The sequence below is a fragment of the Mustela nivalis genome (assembly GCF_964662115.1).
Source record: "Mustela nivalis genome assembly, chromosome: 6".
Taxonomy (NCBI): Eukaryota; Metazoa; Chordata; class Mammalia; order Carnivora; family Mustelidae; genus Mustela; species Mustela nivalis.
In genome coordinates this window covers 44,875,375-44,894,794 of record NC_139025.1, presented here as the reverse complement: position 1 = coordinate 44,894,794, position 19,420 = coordinate 44,875,375, and the positions used below count along the sequence as shown (strand labels likewise).

Here is a 19,420-nt window from a genome sequence, read left to right as displayed (position 1 = left end):
TAAATAAAAATAGTCATCTGAGAAATAGAAATTAAAAAAAGAAATAGAAATTTAAAAGTATGTAGTGCACTGCCACCACATACCTACCAGGTGGCTAACAAGGTTTTGGCAAGGTTTTGGCACAAGGGGAGTGTAGGAGGGTAAATTGATGCTACCCCGTAGAACAATCTTTAGCCTTCTCCACGGAAGTTGAAGAAGCACAGACCTGGCCAAGAAATACCATTCTCAGTATATGTGGACCTAAGAAAAAATGGGGGTACACCCATGTGCACCAAATGCCTTGTATGACAATGTTGATGTAGGCATTATTCGTGATGGCCAGAGTGAGGACAACTTAAATGTCCATTAAGAGTAGAACGAGGAGGCAAGTTACAGCATATTTATTGTACAGTAGAATATTACATAGCTACACAGATGTGCTAGATATAGCTGCATGATAAATCTGCAAGCATAACATTATAAAATAGGAAATAGAAGTGTACACAGCATCCTTCCACTTACATCCTTCCACTTAGTGTATCTTATCAGAAACAGATACACTAAATTACAGCAATTGAAGTCAAGATACTGGAGAGGGAAGGGATAGTGCCTGGGAGAGGACACCAGAGACTTTCTGAGAATATTGTCCGGGTCCTTCACCCGAACACTAATTACTTTCTAATTCATTGAACTATGTTTTGTGTACTTTTCTGTATGTTATCCTTCACAGTAAAAAGGTTATGTGTGATACAAAGGCCAAGGGTTTAGCATGATCCATAATACCAATTTTTAAAGATGTATTCGACTCAAATCAAGGACCTTAGGCCATTAGAAAATGCAGACCCAAGACAAAGCACGAGATGGAGAAATAAAAAATCTAGGGAGATGAATTTCTTCTAATAATAAGTGTGGTTTGGCAGCTCTTGATCTGATACTGGGTGAAGCAGCCTTGGATAAGCATGTTTAAAAAGAAGCACACTTTGCATCTCAAATTATTTCTTCCATTCCGAAGTGTATTCAAAGCCACAGAATAGATATGGTATATCTTCCTACAACACTGATGTTTTATAAAGATTTGGAGAAATAATACTTTTTATATTAAAACCAGATAAATCATAGAATAAATAAAGCATATTTTTTTCTTGAAAATTTATTTATTGATGTGTAGTTGACATACAATAAATAAAGCAATTGCAGAGGAATTCTGTGCTCACAAAAGGCTGCTTCCAGATACTTCTCCAAAGCCCTGCTTTTTGGGTTTCTGACTCCTATACCTTTAAAGATTCTTTAATTGAAAATGTAAGGGGCGCCTGGGTGACTCAGTGGGTTAAGCCTCTGCCTTCAGATCAGGTCATGATCCCAGGGTCCTGGGAGCCCACATCACGTTCCCTGCTCAGTGGGGAGACTGTTTCCCTCTCCCACTCTGCCTTCCTCTCTGCCTATTTGTGATCTCTCTCTCTCTCTGTCAAATAATAAAATCTTAAAAAAAAAAAAAAAGAAAGAAAGAAAAGAAGATGTTAGGTACAATATGATAAAATATCTGAAATATAATGGTTGAACCTACAGTAGAACTGAACAAAATGAGCTCTGAATTCCAGTATTTACTGCTGGTAGTGTGGGTGTAAGGAGACAGGCAGTGGGGGTAAAGAAAAGAAAGGGGGGGGGGTAGGTGGACGGTAGGAAGAATTAAAATGATGAAGGGGCCAGGAAATAGAATGAGTATATATAGCATCGAATGGTGTTTTCTCCCCTTGTTTTTTTCACTCCAAGGGATGAAGGAAAGAAGAGGGAGGTATTATCTTATGGCTCTCACGGGAAGATTATATCTTGTGTCCTACCATTTCACATTCCTGACTTAACTGCTAAAAGGCACTGGGGCAGTGTTGGGCAGTGGACACAGTGGCTGCGGGGTAACTGATTCTGAGGTTCAAAAAGGAGAAATTACTGGATTTGTTCTTTCCCTCTAGCTCTTCTGCCAACCCCTGTGTCTACTCCATCATCGGCATTATCATCACTAGCACTTACTTAGTGCCACACTCTGTTACAAAGGTTTCCAGGTGGGAAACCAATTACACAAAGGTTGAGCGATTGCCTAAGGACACATCGCTATTAAGTGTCTTGTTCCTGATTTTAGGAAGAAAGCAGTTTTTCATTAAGTACTATGTTAGCTCTGCATATTTATTGCTGCCCTTTACAAGGTTAAGTTCCTTTACATTCCTGGTTTGCTGACAGTTTTTATCAGGATGAGACATTGGATTTGAACAAGTGCTTCTTCTGCATGTATTGAGATGATCATATAGTTTTTCTTTTTCAGTCTGTTAATATGGTGAGTTATGTTAAATTTTTAATGTTATGTTAAGCCATCATTCGGTCATGATATATTAGCCTTTTAATGTATTGCTGGATTCCATTTGTTAACATTTTGTTAAGAAGTTTTGCATCAGGGCGCCTGGATGGCTCAGTGGTTTAAAGCCTCTGCCTTCAGCTCACGTCATGATCCCGGGGTCCTGGGATCAAGCCCCACATTGGGCTCTCTTCTCGGCCAGGAGCCTGCTTCCTTCTCTCTCTGCCTACTTGTGATCTGTCTGTCAAACAAATTAAAAAACAAAAAACTAAAAAAAAAAGTTTTGCGTCTATTTTCCTGAATGATACACGTCTGTAGTTTTCTTGTGCATCTTTGCCCTTTCTCTGCAAACTACATGAAGTTGTCCTTCAGCTCAATGATGTTTTGGGTGATTTGGGTTTTTTTTTGTCTAGCCTTTTTTTTCCTCTCTCTGTTTCATATTGGATCCTTTCTGTTGATAAGTCTTCAAATATACTACTCTTTTGTTCTATAATGTTGTCAGCTATTAATTTCATCCAGTGTATTTTTCATCTCCAATATTGTATATTTTCATCTTCAGAAATGGATTTGGGTCTTTTTAAATATTTTCCACATCTCCATGAAGTATGCGAAATCTTTACTTACTTTTCTGAAAATACGGAGTGTAGTTATAACAATTATTTCAATGTTCTTGTCTACTAGTTCTAGTATACCTGTCATTTATAGGGTCTATTTCTTTTGATTATTTTCTCTCCTCATTATGAGTCATAATGAGTCTCTTTGCATGGCTGTTAATTTTTTTTAAAGATATTATTTATTTATTTGACAGACAGAGGTCACAAGTAGGTAGAGAGGCGGGCAGAGAGAGGTGGGACTCAGGCTCCCTGCTGAGCAGAGAGCCCAGATGCGGGGCTCGATCCCAGGCCACTGGGATCATGACCCGAGCAGAAGGCTGAGTCTTAACCCACTGAACCACCCAGGTGCCCCTAGAGTATAACTTTATACTGTGTGTTACTTTTAGTGGTCTTCTCTTGGCATTAGATTTATTGAAGTGATTTGAAATTGTGGTTTGCAAACTTAATTTTAATGGTTTTCTTCCCTACCTTTTGTTATCACCCTTGCTGTTTAACCATTTTACGATTGTCTCCAACCCAATTCCTAGATGCCTCCTAGTTAAGGACAGGTATTATGACATTTCTTTCTTTCTTTCTTTCTTTCTTTCTTTTTTTTTTTTTAAAGATTTTATTTATTTATTTGACAGAGAGAAAGAGATCACAAACAGAGGCAGGCAGAGGCGGAGGGGGAAAGTAGGCCCTGCTGAGCAGAGAGCCTGATGCAGGGCTTGATCCCAGGATCCTGAGATCATGACCTGAGCCGAAGGCAGAGGCTTAACCCACTGAGCCACCCAGACACCTCTTATAATGACATCCATATTGATATTGTCCTAACCCAGCGCCTGGATTCAAATTATGAACCTCGGTCTGGCTCTTGTTTTGAATGGAGAACCTATAAAGTCCTCTTACTATGGGAAGGCTTACTTGCTACTGCCTGCTGCCAGACTTGGGACCTATCAAACCCTGGCATCAGCCTTACTCATTACTTTATATTTATTTCCCTTTTTTGGAACCGTAAAGATTGTCTTTGAACCCGCTATGTCTCTTTTTCTCCTACCACCTTATTATTAAAATTTTCAAACATACAGAAAACTTGAAAAAATTATACCATGAATATATATATGCCCATCACTTAGGTTCTACAATCAATATTTTGGTATAGAGTCTTTATTTCATATTTGTCCATCTTATTTCTTGATCACTTCAAAGTAAGTTGTTACTCTTCCCATAAACACTAAAGCATTGCATATTATTAGCTGGAGCTCAACATTTGGGTGTTTTGTTTTGTTTTGTTTGGGGCGGCAGGGAGTAGGAAAGGGAGAGAGGGGCAGAGGGAAAGGGAAAGAGAGCCCGATGTGGAGCTCGATTTCACGACCCTGAGATCATGACCTGAGCCAAAACCAAGAGTCAGATGATTAACCGACTGAACCACCTAGGTGTCCCTCAACATTTTTGTTTATAGTTCCTTTTTTTTCTTTCGAAGTAATATTTATACACAATGAAATATACAAGTCTTCAGTGTTATTAAATGCATCATCTATACTCAAACCTCTTCCCAAGGTATGCAACATGACCATCACCAGAGAAAGTTTCATCATGCCATTTCCTGGTCAGTCCATACCCCTTCCCCCACCTCAGATGCAACCATTGCTCTGTTTTTTATTTCTACTATGAATTAGTTTTGCCTGCTCTCAAATTCTGTATTACAGAATCATAGAGCATGTACTCCTTTGTGTAAGACTTCTTTTGCTCAGGATGTTGTTTTTGAGATTTGTCCATGTGGCTCTAGCAATAATTTATTCCTTTTCATTGCTGAGTACTACTGTTCCTTTGTTTCAACACAGTTTGGTTTGTTTGCTCATTTCAGTGGGGTCTTTTTGATTTCTCTGTTTATTTTTTATCCACCACTGCTAAGTGTCTGGAGAGAAGAAAGTGCATCAGAGTATGAATGCTATCCTATTAATTTTAAATTACCTTTTTTTTTTTTAAAGATTTTATTTATTTATTTGACAGAGAGAGAGATCACAAGTAGGCAGGAGGCAGAGAGGCAGGCAGAGAGAGAGGAGGAAGCAGGCTTCCCGCTGAGCAGAGAGCCCGATGTGGGGCTCGATCCCAGGACCCTGGGATCATGACCTGAGCCGAAGGCAGCGGCTTAACCCACTGAGCCACCCAGGCACCCCTAAATTACTTTTTTTTAATTGAGTGAACTTAGCTGCTTTCTAACTTGATAACAAATTGAGTTGGGTCTGTTTCATTTTCCTTTTCATCTGTTCAGTGTGCATTTTCACAGCTTTACCTGAAATTTAAAAGTAGAAAACATGTTATATAAATGAAGTGCTATGTTTGGTGTTTAAATAAAAGTTCTCCTGGCCCATAAATAATATCAGATAATCTGCATGTTAAATAGTTCACTAACTCTTATCATGTTTTTGCTGTCATATTAAGTATAATTAATCTCTAATGACTGTACTACTTTGTTATCACCGACAATATTAAAATAGAACTCTGTTTCAGGAGTATGTCAGTTCAGCCAGCTGAACAATATATTGCATGGGGCCTCTCATCTGTCACTTCTAGATTAATTCTGTAATATAATGTAAACTGAATAAATGAATCTCTTTTTGTGGTACTTGTGTTAAAAGGAATAATTAATGAAGCCCAACATATTTCACATATAACAAAGTTTCAGCATTTGCTAGAATTATGTATTATTTTATTTTTATTTTTCTTCAGGTTTGGTTGGGATGTTCCAGTAATTTTGAGAAATTCAGAAGAGACCCAGTTCAACACAAGAGTTTTCAAAAAGCAAATGAGACAAGTCAAGAATCCTTTTGGCTTAGAGATCACCAATCCATCTACAGCTTCAATTACAAGTTGGTGGCTATTTTCCAAATATCTTTTTCTTTCTATTCCCCCTTTCTTAGCATTTTTCTTTCTACATTGCTTTTTCTTCATTAGACTCAACAAGTATTTATTGAGCACCTATTTTATTCTGGGCGCTGTACAAATAGTACTTTGTACTATAGTTACAAAGACTAACTTAATCAACTAGCAAACAGAGGCATTCGTGTGAGAAGAATCAAGAATCTTAACTGTTAATGAGAATAGTTTGTTAGGACACTGCCATTTTCATGGGTCTTGAGTGCAGTGAAAAAGGTATGGATTGTATAGCATAAACAGTTACTGTAAGGCTGCTAACCTCAAGAACAAGTGTTTTTAATCTGAAATTGTGGTATTTTGGGTCTAAGTTATTTTAGTATAAGATGTTATTCTGGGAGATGGTAATAATAGATGACAATTGTTTGTTTCTGTGCTTACTTGGAAAAATAAAATTGTCTGCAAGACTATCTAGGGACCATTAGAGTGAGGGAAAGAATGGGAGGGAAGAGGGAAGGAAGAAATGATTAAGTTCAGGCATATTCAGGAAAAGCCTCATTAAAGAATGTGCTGATTCTGTCTTATTTATTTATTTGTTTTTGAGTAGAGTCTTGAAAGATAAGTATGTGTTTATCACATGGGGTTGGGAGATATTCTAGGTAGAGAGAGAAGCATGAACAAAGCACCAGTACAGAAACAGAAGAAGACAGTAGAGAAACAATAAGTAGTTTGTTGTGGATAAAACACAGGGTGGAGCAGGTGAGAGAGAATAGTAGGGGAAGACAGGGTCTTCACAGGGGCCCCCCATAGACAGATCCTATTACCAGGGTAAAGAATACAGGAGGAGCAGCAGGTTTTGGAAGAAAGTTAATGACTGCAGTTTTGAACTTCTGGGCTTAGAAATGCTCTTGTAGCAGGAAAGTAAAGACACGGAGTAGGAAGTTCTAGGTACAGTTCTGTGGCTCTACAAAGATTCCTGAGCTGAGACCATATCACCCTTTATACTTGGTCAGATTTCTGGAATCTTAAAAACAATCCCAAGCTTTCTCAATGTTTTATCGTATTGTAACTACTGCCTTCTTCCTCTTCCCTTCAGGCTTCTCAAAAGCAGGTTACATTTTCCTTCTTCCTTAGCCTGCTTTACTGTCACTCCTCAGATCAGTGCAGTCTGGTTTTTGCCTATGTCTCTCTGCTGAACTGGCTTTCCCTGAGGTCACCAATCCCCACTTCTTCCCCCCTACCCTGACCCTCAGGCATTGTAGGCTTGAGTTAACACTATCTCTGCAGAGTTTAATAGAGTTGATCAACCCTTCCTTCTTGATAGCCTTCTCCCTTGGCTTCTGTGACTCTTCTTGTTTAGTCATCTTTCTGTCTCTGACTTCTAGAATCACGTCAAAAATCAGTATATTGGGTGACTCAGTTGCTTAAACATCTGACTCTTGATTTTGGCTCAGGTCATGATCTCAGGGTCATGAGATCGAGCCCTGAGTCAGACTCTGTGCTCAGCAGGGAGTCTGCTAGAGAGTCTTTCCTTCTCTCTTTCCTTCTGCCCTCCCCTGCTCATGTGCGCTCTATAAATACATACATACGCACATGCATACATAAAGTCTTTAAAAACATCAGTGTGCTTACTCAATAAGACTTATCAATCTTAAGTAAATACTGATTCATAATGAAGTAGTATAAAATTTCTTATTCTTCTTTATCTATAAATACTATATTATTACCCTATGAATTGAAGAGAACTAAGGACCTCTTTTATTCCCCCTCTAATGATAGATAAGGGGTTCTGACATTTTTCACTTAGGAAGACCAAATTTCAAGATCTGATGAGAAAATTATCCTATTTAGAAAACATGCCTAAGGGAGTGCCTGGGTGGCTCAGTGGGTTAAAGCCTCTGCCTTCAGCTCAGGTTGTGATCCCAGGGTCCTGGGATCGAGCCCCACATCAGGCTCTCTGCTCAGCAGGGAGCCTGCTTCCCTTCCTCTCTCTCTGCCTTCCTCTCTCTCTGCCTGCCTCTCGGCCTACTTGTGATCTCTGTCTGTCAAATAAATAAATAAAATCTTAAAAAAAAAAAAAACATGCCTAATTAAAATATAGAGAACAGTGGTAGTTTGGTAACCTCTGACCTCTGTGGTCAGGCACTTGCACCTGCTGCCATGTCACACTGGGATCTTGAGTAGGACTGCCCATACAAAAAACTGCCAATACAAAGCTGTCCTTCCTGCTACATAGTTCCACAAGCTGGGATATGCTGAAAAAGTAAGAACTGTTCAATTATAAGGCAACAAACACAGAATACTTGTGAGATAGAAAGTGGGAGGAAATCTGCCAATCTTCCTTTCAAGCAGAAATAGTATAAAGAACCTCCCCTGCCCCTAGAAACAAATGAAAAGATACCTAGTAAATAGAAGACCTCTCTCAGCTGTACACAAAATTTTTTAAAAAATGTGTGGTTTATAGCATGCTTATTGAAGTATTTTAATTTTTAAAATACTGGTGCTGGGGTGCCTTGGGTGGCTCATTCGGTTAGGCATCTGCTTTCAGTTCAGGTCATGATCTCGGGGTCATGGAATCAAGCCTTGTTTTGGTCTCCCTGCTCAGCGGGGAGTCTACTCCCTCTCCCACTGCCCTCCCCTCCCCACCTTGTGTTCTCTCTCTCTCTCTCTCTCTCTCGCAAATAAATAAAATCTTTTTTTTTTTTTTTTAAAGATTTTATTTATTTATTTGACAGAGAGAAATCACAAGTAGATGGAGAGGCAGGCAGAGAGAGAGAGGGAAGCAGGCTCCCCGCTGAGCAGAGAGCCCGATGCGGGACTCGATCCCAGGACCCTGAGATCATGACCTGAGCCGAAGGCAGCAGCTTAACCCACTGAGCCACCCAGGCGCCCCTAAATAAAATCTTTTAAAAAATAAAATGACCAGTGCCTATCATTCATTATATGTCTTCTTCGGGTAAATAAGGAGAAAGAATTTGTTGGGAATTATGTTTCACAGGATAAAATTCATTTGTTTAAACTGTGGAACAGAGGATATCATTAAAGATGTCTAACCAGGCCATTAAAATAATATTCTGAGCAATAGTTGTGACATTTTAAAAGGTTATTTCATTTGGTGTGCAGATAGTTTAAGAATCCAGGTCTTTTTTCACCACTGTTCCCAAGGTGCTTGGCATGTAGGAAGGGAAGGGGACTATCTGGAGATCTGATTTACTTGAAAATGAACGAGAGAATCAGTTTTAATCTTAGTCCTCTGTTTATCTTTAGCATGGGTGCTTTTTGGGATTTCTTTTGTTATTATGTGATGATACTGGATTTGGATTTATGGTATTTCCATGTCCCCAGTGTAAGAAGCTCTAATGAAATGGCAAGGAGGTATTCAAGGTTTGCTAGTTGAGTTTAATTCCTTTGGGTCAGAAATTCTCTTGTCCCTTTGTGACAGCTTCCTCATATTTTGGTTCATTCACCCTGGTGAGACCTAACAAAGGTGAAAGGGTTAGACAAAATGACACACATACCATTTTTGGAGGAATTTGTGAACCTCTATTCTCTACGACGTAAAACTTTCATCTCCCAATACTCCAGATTTATTATCCTCATGCAGGATCACCTGTACGCTAGTTTTTTCTCCGGGATTCTCCTCCAGGAAGTCTGTGGCTTTTCTGCTCTGTTGTTTCTTCTTTTTTTAATGCCTCAACTCATTGACTCTCGTCCTTGTTTTTTGCAGTTTTTTGCAAGGTTGTCTCATATGCAGGGCTCCATTTGCCCGTTACAACTAGGCAGGTTGAGGGAAATCATCCCCGTGCTGCTTCAGTTAGCTTCAATTCTGATTTTTTCTGGTTTAAGGCTGTGTTCCAAGTCTGTTGTTGCTGTTGATCTGAGACGGCATTGTGTTTGCACTGAATCTTAGAAGATTGAGAAAATGTTAGGGATGAGAACTGTCTGCAGAACAAGTGGAAAAAACAAAAGGGAGAACAGTTTTGCCTGGGGGATTTGAACTGTCATCAGTTAGTGTTAATCAGTACATTCTCTTTTCAGTCTATGTCATGGACAAGTGTAGGAGAGATTGTGGAGAGTAGAATTTACAGATTGTATTCTCCCTTCTCATTAACTTAATTAATTTCAGAGACATAGCTGTTGAAGTCTGATTAGTATCCAGTTGTCAGTAGTCTCTGACGCTCTCCCCACTTTAGTCACATATATGCAGTCTATAAATAAGCCTTTTATGCAGCTCTGAATCTCTAGAACTCTGATGCTTTTTACAGAGCAAATAAACTGGGTAGTTTTACATGTTTTAGGCCTTATCCTTCCATGGTTCTTTTTTAGTGTAAACAATCACATAGATATGGATATCCCCTCCTGTGATATAAACAGGAATATGCTATATACTTGGCTCCATCTTGCTTTTTTCATTTGTGTATATTCTGAAGATCATCCCACTGTAGTATATGCAGGTATTATTCCATGCCTCAGTTCTTTTTTAAGAGCTCCATAATACTTCATTATAGAATGTTCTACATTTTATTCATTTAATTCCCTATCATTGACATCTGGGTGCATCCTGTCATTTTGATATAACTATAATTAGTTAGATATAACTAACATCTTTTCACATTTACACATTTCTGCCAAGAATATTAAGAAATCATTTTCTGGGTTCCTTTTTTTCTTTTTCCACTTTCTTTTCTTTCTTTCTTTTTTTTTTTTTTTAAGACTTTATTTATTTATTTATTTATTTGACAGAGACAGGGAGATCACAAGTAGGCAGAGGGCAGGCAGAAAGAGAGGGGGAAGCAGGTTCCCTGCTGAGCAGAGAGCCCGATGTGGGGCTCGATCCCAGGACCCTGTGATCATGACCCGAGCTGAAGGCAGAGGCTCAATCCACTGAGCCACCCTGGCACCCCTCCACTTTCTTTTCTATGCCTTTTCTATTTCTCCCTTTCATATCTACTTCAGCTTTTTTTCCTTCCCTCATGATGTATGGTTCTGTGGTGACATAGAGAAAAGGATGTATGATTTTTAATATGTATAATAATTTTAAATATATGAGCACAGTTATGTAGCATAATATAAATAGTATATATGAACATGACATTAATGTGTTTTGATATTTAATGAATAAATTAATGTAATTACATATTAAATATATATAAATATATTTAAATTTGTATTGATGGGGTGTTTTTCTTTGGCTATTTAATAGCTAATTAACAAATAATAGCTAATTAAATTTCCCATTCTTGAATAATACCTGATGATTAGTGTCATATAAAACTTTGAAATCAAATTCTATTCCAATTACCTGTGCAGTGTTCCTGCCAGTTAAAAGTTTTGCTTAACTATGATTGGCTATAACCCTGTGTCGCTGCTGCTACACATCCTCCAAATGTGAAAGTCTACGTATGTACTACTAACTACGGGGAAGAAAAATAAAAACTGAATTTTTGGTATCCTATAGAGCATCTTCTTGTATTTGTGTATATCCTTTTAAAACATACTCTGATCACCTTTTTATTTTATTTTCTTAAGGGATGATTTATATATATATATATTTTAAAAGATTTATTCATTTATTTTATACAGAGAGAGTGAGCGCAGGGGGTAGTGGCAGAGGGAGGAGGAGAGAAAGAATCTCAAGCAGACTCCCTGCTGAGTGCAGAGCCCAATTCAGGGCTCCATCCCAGGACCCTGAGATCATGACCTGAGCCGAAATCAAGAGTCAGACACACACACACACACACACACACACACACACACAAAGAGTCTGACACCCAACTGATTGAACTACCCAGCCACCCAATGATCACCTTTCTTAAACCTCACAGTGTATCCATCAGAATTCCTATTAATAAATAAAAAAAAAAGACTCCAGTCAAAGGATACTGGGTAACTTACAGAATTGCTGTTAGGTTTGGAGATCCAGAATCAGAGACCAAGGCTGTTCAGCAAGGAACAATCCCCAGACCACGTACTTTTGGTCTTGCAAGTCCGCTGCTGCCACTGAGCACCAGATACTACAGTTTCCACTGCCAACGGTATAGGATCCTAGATATTGCTGCCCTTGAACTTGATATTGCTGCAACTGCCATGAGCAACGGGAAAAAAATCATATGGGTGGTAATAGTAAGTCCTATGTGAGTGTTTAAAAATAGTAAAATAGTCTAATTTGTATGCCCACTTATAATTTATTTTTCCACTTAATCAGGTTTATTCAAATTATAATGTGTTTTATTATGCTGAAAGCAAATAAATGAACGAGGGCATTGCTACTAAGCCCTTCATGTTTTGGAATCCCTACCCTTTCCTTAGGATGTTTGCATATCATGTGGGACATTAAATATGTGACAAGAGTATAAATGTTGTTGGGGCACCTGGGTGGCTGGCTCCGTTGGGCGACTTCCTTTGGCTCAGGTCATGATCCTGGGGTCCTCGATCCTGGGATCGAGTCCCGAATTGGGCTCCCTCTCAGGCTCTCTTTCACTGTCTCTCATTTATACTTTTTTTCTTTTTAAGATTTATTATAAAATCTTAAAAAGAAAAAAAGTATAAATGTTGTCAGTGTGCATATTAATATTAGTAAGGCTTGATTTCTTTTTCATTTTTTTCTACTCCAGTGATCATCTGAGGACCCCATGAGTTATGTATATCCACTTTCAGAGACAGTCCTGCTCTGTTTCTTAGTTACAAGGTTGTATATATCCACATTTGGAGACAGTGCTCCTGTTTCTTGTAATTAGGATTATATATGCTGTTAGAATGGTAGGTTATCAATGGTGAACTATATTTCAGTTTTTAAACACTATGAGAAGCCTCTGAGTCCCAGCCAAAAAATTAACTTCATGATTTCCACGTGTAAATATACAAATGAGTGTTTACTGATCGTGCTTCAAAATTGTGTATAGATGTTGAGGTTTTTCCGTTACTTATTTAGGGACCAGTTCCTTCATTTACAGGCACGTGCCCTTTAATGAGTTCCTTGAACTGCCATCAGCCGGGCTAGCCATTGAAAGGAAGCTTTTGTCATTCGCTGTGTATAATTGTATGAAAAACTATATTCGGTCATTTTCTTCTCTTTGTCTTCTTTTCTTCTTTGTTTTCGACAGCCGGCATAACTTTGACAACAGACTGCCTTGAAGATAGCCTCTTGACATGCTACTGGGGGTGCAGTGTCCAAAAACTCTATGAAGCTCTGCAGAAGCACTTTTATTGCTTCCGAATAAGCACCCCCCGAGCCCTGGAAGATGCTCTGTATAGTGAATATCTCTATCAAGAGCAGTATTTGTATCCTTTTATCTGATAGATCCGGTAACCAGTGAAAATCGCAGACATAAGACTTTTTAATGGAGAAAGTATTTGCTCAGTTATTATTGATCACTTTTTGTGTATTATTGTATTTTGGGTTACAGTGGCAATTTACCTTTACATTTTCAAAAAGTATTAAGAAGGACAGCAAAGAAGAAATATATTGCCAGTTACCAAGAGATACTAAAATTGAAGACTTTGGTACAGTGCCCAGATCTCGCTATCCATTGGTAGCGCTGTTGACCCTAGCTGATGAGGAAGACCGAGAAATTTATGACATTGTAAGTAACTTTAAAATTCTGGAAGCATGATGGGTCATGATTATTTGGTGAATAGAAAAAGTTTTATTTTAATTTCTGAGGCTATATGTTTGGCCCAGACACATTTGTCTTGAAGAAGGAATACCTAGGAAGTACAGGTATATGATTTTTATACATGTAACAGCTCCTTCAGAGTATGACTTCGTTAGACATATTATTTATATATATATAAATATGTACATATATATAATATGTTGTAAGAATAGAATATTATTTAGAAAACAAAAGGCACATTATAGTTGAATTAAGTTAATTTTATCATTCTGTATTCTATCATGTTTGCTAGATAGAAAAACGTCTCTTAGGAAGCATGTTTATTCTTAGCATTTTTAGTACCGAATGAGTAAGCCTTGTAATCATCTGAAGTGCTCAGTTTTAAGACCATCTTCCCATATTTCTCTACATGGTTGCAAGTCACCTTGTTTCCGTCATCGCCCTGCTGCACCTACATCTTCTATGTACTCGATCCTTTGTATTTTCAGTAATTATAGTGATCTCCTTTTCTCATTATGTGCTCATTACTTCTTTAGTCTAGTAGTTTTTCCCTATTAGTAAGATAAAAGCATCTTAGGGATCTAAGAGGACCTGAGCCCTGACATTCCTCTGAGTATGGTAGAAGCTTGTACATGAAATAAACTTTTGGTAAAACCATTTCATGGTAGGAATGCCTTCATACCCAATTTACTACTTTTCTGAAGTGCATGGTATTGATATGCTCATTAATAAAGACACGGTAATATTTTTATGATACTTTGTAACATATACAGTATACTGGCTAGTGTTAGCTTATTTATTTCTTCCAACAACCTTGTGTGTTAGGGCAAATCCTCTTCTTATAAAGACTGAAATGGGAGTCTGAAGAGAACTCTCAGTCATTCAGGAAGAGACGGGACCAATAAGCCTCTGCAACCCTGTGCCAGTACTTTCAGAAAAAAAAACAAACAATTTTTTTTTAAGGAATATATCCCCAAAACAAATGTACATTTTCTTGCATTTGAAAAGTACAGACCCTTATTGAGAAATCTGGACCCTGCTTATACACAGTTTGGGGTTTTAATCTTACCAAATTGAAGTTCCAGTGAACTGAAGTCAATTTGTTTTTTCTAGGTAAGTCATACCAAAAGCAGTATATTTTCAGAACCTAACACAGTGCCTGGAACACAGAAGGTGGTCAATAAATGTGATAAATGAGAACAACAACCCAAAAAACAACCCAAACATAAGCAATGTTAGTGAGCCTCATAGAGCTTGACAGCAAGTCAGTCACTTGTGCCTGAGGAGCCCATATGAGAGATCTGGTTTCCCTCCCCTCCTCCCCTCTTCCCCTTCACCTTGTTCAGTTGAAGATAGATCAGAACTGTTAGGTTGGTGTTTTCATAGTTCCAGCTTCTGTTCATTACCCAGCCTACCCCAGCAAGGTAACCCTTCTGTTACCACCATGTCACCCGTGTCTTCTAAGCTCCTTTCTTCCTCTCATTCAAAACAGAAAGGGTCAGATCTTTCACCTTCCTCCCAGCTTCTCCTCTTAGCTTCTTTCCCCCTCACTGAGGGTGATCGCTATCTCTTTGAGGTACTCAGAGTCCTCTTCGTTTTCTTTCTTCCTCAGTCTAAACAGCAGAGTGTGTGTGTTAAAATATATATAACATAAAATTTACCATTTTAACCACTTTCCAGTGTATAAGTCAATGGCATTACAAGGAGGGAAAGATTTGCTTTCAGCCTCCCATCCAACTGGAAAGAAGACGGTGTGGCCTGGCTGAACCTGTGGGAGGCGCAATCCCACAGGGGAGCTGGGGCGGTGGGCCCTCGAGATTAATATGCATTTTCTCTTTTCCTTTTGGAGTCTCCTTCTCTGGGTCTTTTCTTCTCATCAGCACATGCCCTCCCTTTTTTCCTGTTAATTTTGCTTCTCCATCTCTTAGCACTCAGATTGGGCCTAATATTGGAACTATAGCATATTTGTTAGCATAGTTTGTATTAATGTTCTCCTTCTTAATTTTAAAAGCAAACTGAGCATTTGGATTTTTCCACCATTTTATCTGGGGATCAGAGTCTAAATCTAAAGAAAAAAAAATTAAGCTCTACCATTCCCGTTGTAGCAGTAAAAACTGTGTTTTGATAGTGTAGTCAGTTTTTTATTTTAGGTAGAAGCAGGGGTTATTATTGCAATATTTTGATTTTGACTTTTTTTTTTTTTTGATTTTGACTTTTTTTTTTTTTTTTACTTTTTTTTTTTTCATTTTTACTCAATTATATTTTCTCTGTTACTCAAATAATACATGTTTGTGGCAGGAAATAGAATTAGAAAATCTAGGTAAGCCAAAAGGAAAAAAGCACATCACCTCTATTCTTTCATCCAAAGTTAACCACTGTCAATATTTGCATCTTTGCAGGCCTTTATAATATGTAAGTTTTTAAACAAAAACAGGGTAAAGGTATATGTACTATTTCGTGACCTGTTTTCATTCAGTGTATCTTGAGCATCTTTTCCATATCAAATATGAATACCTGGGAAGTACAGGTATATGATTTTTATACATGTAACAGCTCCTTCAGAGTATGACTTTGTTAGACATACCATTTATATATATATATATATATATATATATATATATACACACACACACACACATATAATCACATATTTATATATATGTTGAGATATATACAGCTACATATATATTTATAACTAGCATGATAGTAGCTTCTGAAGCTTTTAATAGTAAATCGAATGGCAGGATTGTTTGTGTGAGATGATGATATTACTGTCTTCTACCAGTCCTGTCATTTTGGTTCAATATTACAACTTCTGAAGCCATTGCCAAATTATTAAATCTTTATAAAGCAGTAAAGAATATTATATGTTTATAACCATAGTAGGATTCTTTCTTTAAACTTTTCATTTGGACATAATTTTAGGAACTTGCAAACATAGAAAACTGGAAGAATACCCCTATACCTTTTACCCAAATCTCCTGTTGTTCATTGTTGACATTTTCCAGATTGGCACTATTATTTGCCCATATGTGTGTGTGTATTTTTTTTAAATGAATCAAGAATAAGTTATATGGGGACGCCTGGGTGGCTCAGTTGGTTAAGCAGCTGCCTTCAGCTCAGGTCATGATCCCAGCGTCTTGGGATCGAGTTCCACATTGGGCTCCTAGCTCAGCCGGGAGCCTACTTCTCCCTCTGCCTCTGCCTGCCATTCTGTCTGCCTGTGCTCGCTCTCTCCCCCTCTCTCTCTCTGATAAATAAATAAAATTTAAAAAAATGTTTAAAAAAAAAAAGAATAAGTTATATGCCTGATTTTTTATCCCTAAATACCTTAGTTTGTATTTCCTAATAATAAGAAATGTTCTCTTATATAAACACAATATAGTTATCAACTTTATAAATCTAACATTGACAAAATATTTTATCCAATCTATGACCTATATTCCATTACGTCAGTGAATGTATCAGTGTTCTATACAGCATGTTTCCTCCTCCAGTACAGGTTCTAGTCTAGAGTCAGATAGTCTTTTTGTCATGTATCTTTAGCCTCCTTTAATCTAGAACATTTTCACAGCCCGTGTTTGTCTTTTATGATATTAGCATTTTTTAAGAATACAAGTCATGTACACCCTTTTTATAAAATAAGACAGTTGCCATTTTGTTGGTCTGATATTTCATCATGATCGGATCAGAGTTGTGCATTTTCAGCCAGTCTACTTAGCATGGGTGATGATGCGGGCTTTTCAGGGCGTCACCTTTGGAGGCATGTGCAGTTCTTTCCTCTCATTGGTGATGTTAATTTTGATCTCTCTGCAAGGGGTTGTCTCATTTCTCCTCTGCTCTATTTTTTCCCCTCCCTTGCAAATGATAAGCAGTTGGGAGAGGACACTTTTAAGACCACACAAAATCCCAGTCTTTATGAAAATTTCCCCCCTGGATTTAATATCCTTTGATTCTTCTTCTTTTTTTTTTTTAATCTTATGTATTTATTTGACAGAGAGAGCAAGTAGGCAGAGAGGCAAGCAGAGGGGGAGTGGGGAAGCAGTGAGCAGAGAGCCCCATGCTGCTCTTGAGCCCAGGACGAAGGCAGAGACTTAATCCACTGAGCCACCCAGATACCCCTATCCATTGATAATTCTTAACAGATTTTATCTTTACCATGATGGTTGCAAAATGATCATTTTCCAATTCCAGCTCTCCATTTAGCCCTCAGTATTGTACTATAAGCAAGTACAAGTATTGTACTATAAGCAGTATTGTACTATACTATAGTACAGTATCATACTGTAATCATTTATTTCTTTATTATCCATATGTCCTCATGAATTTCTTTTTTCCCCCAGTGATTTATAACTTGTTACTGAATTTAATTATTTTGATGTTCAACTGCCCTGTCCTTTGTTTTCTGCCCAAGGATTTATAATCAAATTCTGTGTCCATAAATTACTTTGATTAGTTCTCCTGTAAGTGAAAAAACCATATAAAGAGGAAATGTACTCAGATGTTGCTCTCATCCCTTCCCACAATGCCTTCTTTTTTTTTTTTTTAACACTTTTACCTTTAAATAATATCAACACCAACAAGGGGGTCAAGCTCACAACCCTGAGATCAAGAGTTGCATGCTCCACCCAGGCCAGGTGCCCCCCATTCTTATATACCCCAATTCTTGTAGATAACCAAGTTCATTGTTTTCTGGTTTATTCCTGTTTCTTATTGTAATGATGAGAAAATACAGATATGTATATTTTTTATTTTCTTTTTTACTCAAAAGATATTACACTTTTTATACTATACATGTTCTGGGCTTTTTTTTTTTTTTTTTTTTTCCACTTCATAATATCTCTGGAAATCAGTTCAGGTGAGTTAATAGACCTGTTCCTCACATTGTTTTCCCGTGCTGTGTAGCACTCAATGGTATGTAGACTGTATCGATAGGTACCATAGCTATTTAGCCAATCTCCTGCAGCTGGACATTCAGGTAATTTCCAGTATTCTGCCGTAACAAATAATTTTTCACTGAATAACCTGTGCATATGTATTTTTATATTGTTGAAGTTGCATGGTTGAAGGGCAAAGGTATGTCATTTTGATACATATTACCAAATTCCCCTCCATTTGGTTTATATCCTTGGAGTTGTACCTTTTTTTCTTTTTTTATACATTTCCACCAGAAATATATGAAAGTGACTATTTCCCCATAGACTATATTGATAAACATTTGCAATCTATTAATCCAATGAGTGGGAAATAATATCTCAGTGAAGTTGTAATTTGCATTTATCATATTATGAGTGAAATTGAACATCTTTTAATATGGCTGAGGATTGTGTTTATAATTTTATGTGAATTGTCTGTTCATGTCTTTTGCCCATTTTTATTTATTTATTTATTGAACTCTGTTAGACCAAGAACTCAAGAACTAACTGCTATTTGAAAGTTTAAATATTCAGACTGTGGAATACTTCCATTTCCAATTATAATTCAGTCATAAAGGCTGGATTTACTCTTTTTTTTTTTTTAAGATTTTATTTATTTGACATTCAGAGATCACTAGTAGGCACAGAGGCAGGCAGAGAGAGAGGGGGAAGCAGGCTCCCTGCTCAGGAGGGAGCCCAATACGGGGCTCTATCTCAAAACTCTGGGATCATGACCTGAGCCAAAGGCAGAGGCTTTAACCCACTGAACCACCCAGGCACCCCTTTGCCCATTTTTAAATAGGATTTTTGGTTACAATATTTTGGTTTTCAATATTTAAAAGTTTTTCATAAATTATGGATATTGTGAACATTTTATTCCATTTCATCGAATGTCTTTTGACTTTTTCTATGGGGCTTTTTGTCATACAAGTTTTAAATTTTGACACATTCAAATAAATGCATCTGTTTCTGGATTTCAGTCATTGTTAGAAAGTCTTTCCCTGGGGGCGCCTGGGTGGCTCAGTTGGTTAAAGCCTCTGCCTTCTGCTCTGGTCATGGTCCCAGGGTCCTGGGATCGAGCCCCAAATCAGGCTC

The 19,420-nt window shown here is 37.7% G+C and overlaps 1 protein-coding gene across 1 annotated transcript in view; it reads left to right on the top strand.

Annotated features, from left to right (window-relative positions):
* CGRRF1 (cell growth regulator with ring finger domain 1) overlaps positions 1–19,420 on the top strand; it is a 30,493-nt gene that overhangs the window by 8,352 nt on the left and 2,721 nt on the right. The window contains exons 2-4 of the mRNA XM_082734262.1: positions 5,650–5,789; positions 12,897–13,074; positions 13,229–13,376. Of these exons, the coding sequence (XP_082590388.1) occupies positions 5,650–5,789; positions 12,897–13,074; positions 13,229–13,376 (466 nt within the window). The remainder of the gene's footprint in view (positions 1–5,649; positions 5,790–12,896; positions 13,075–13,228; positions 13,377–19,420) is intronic.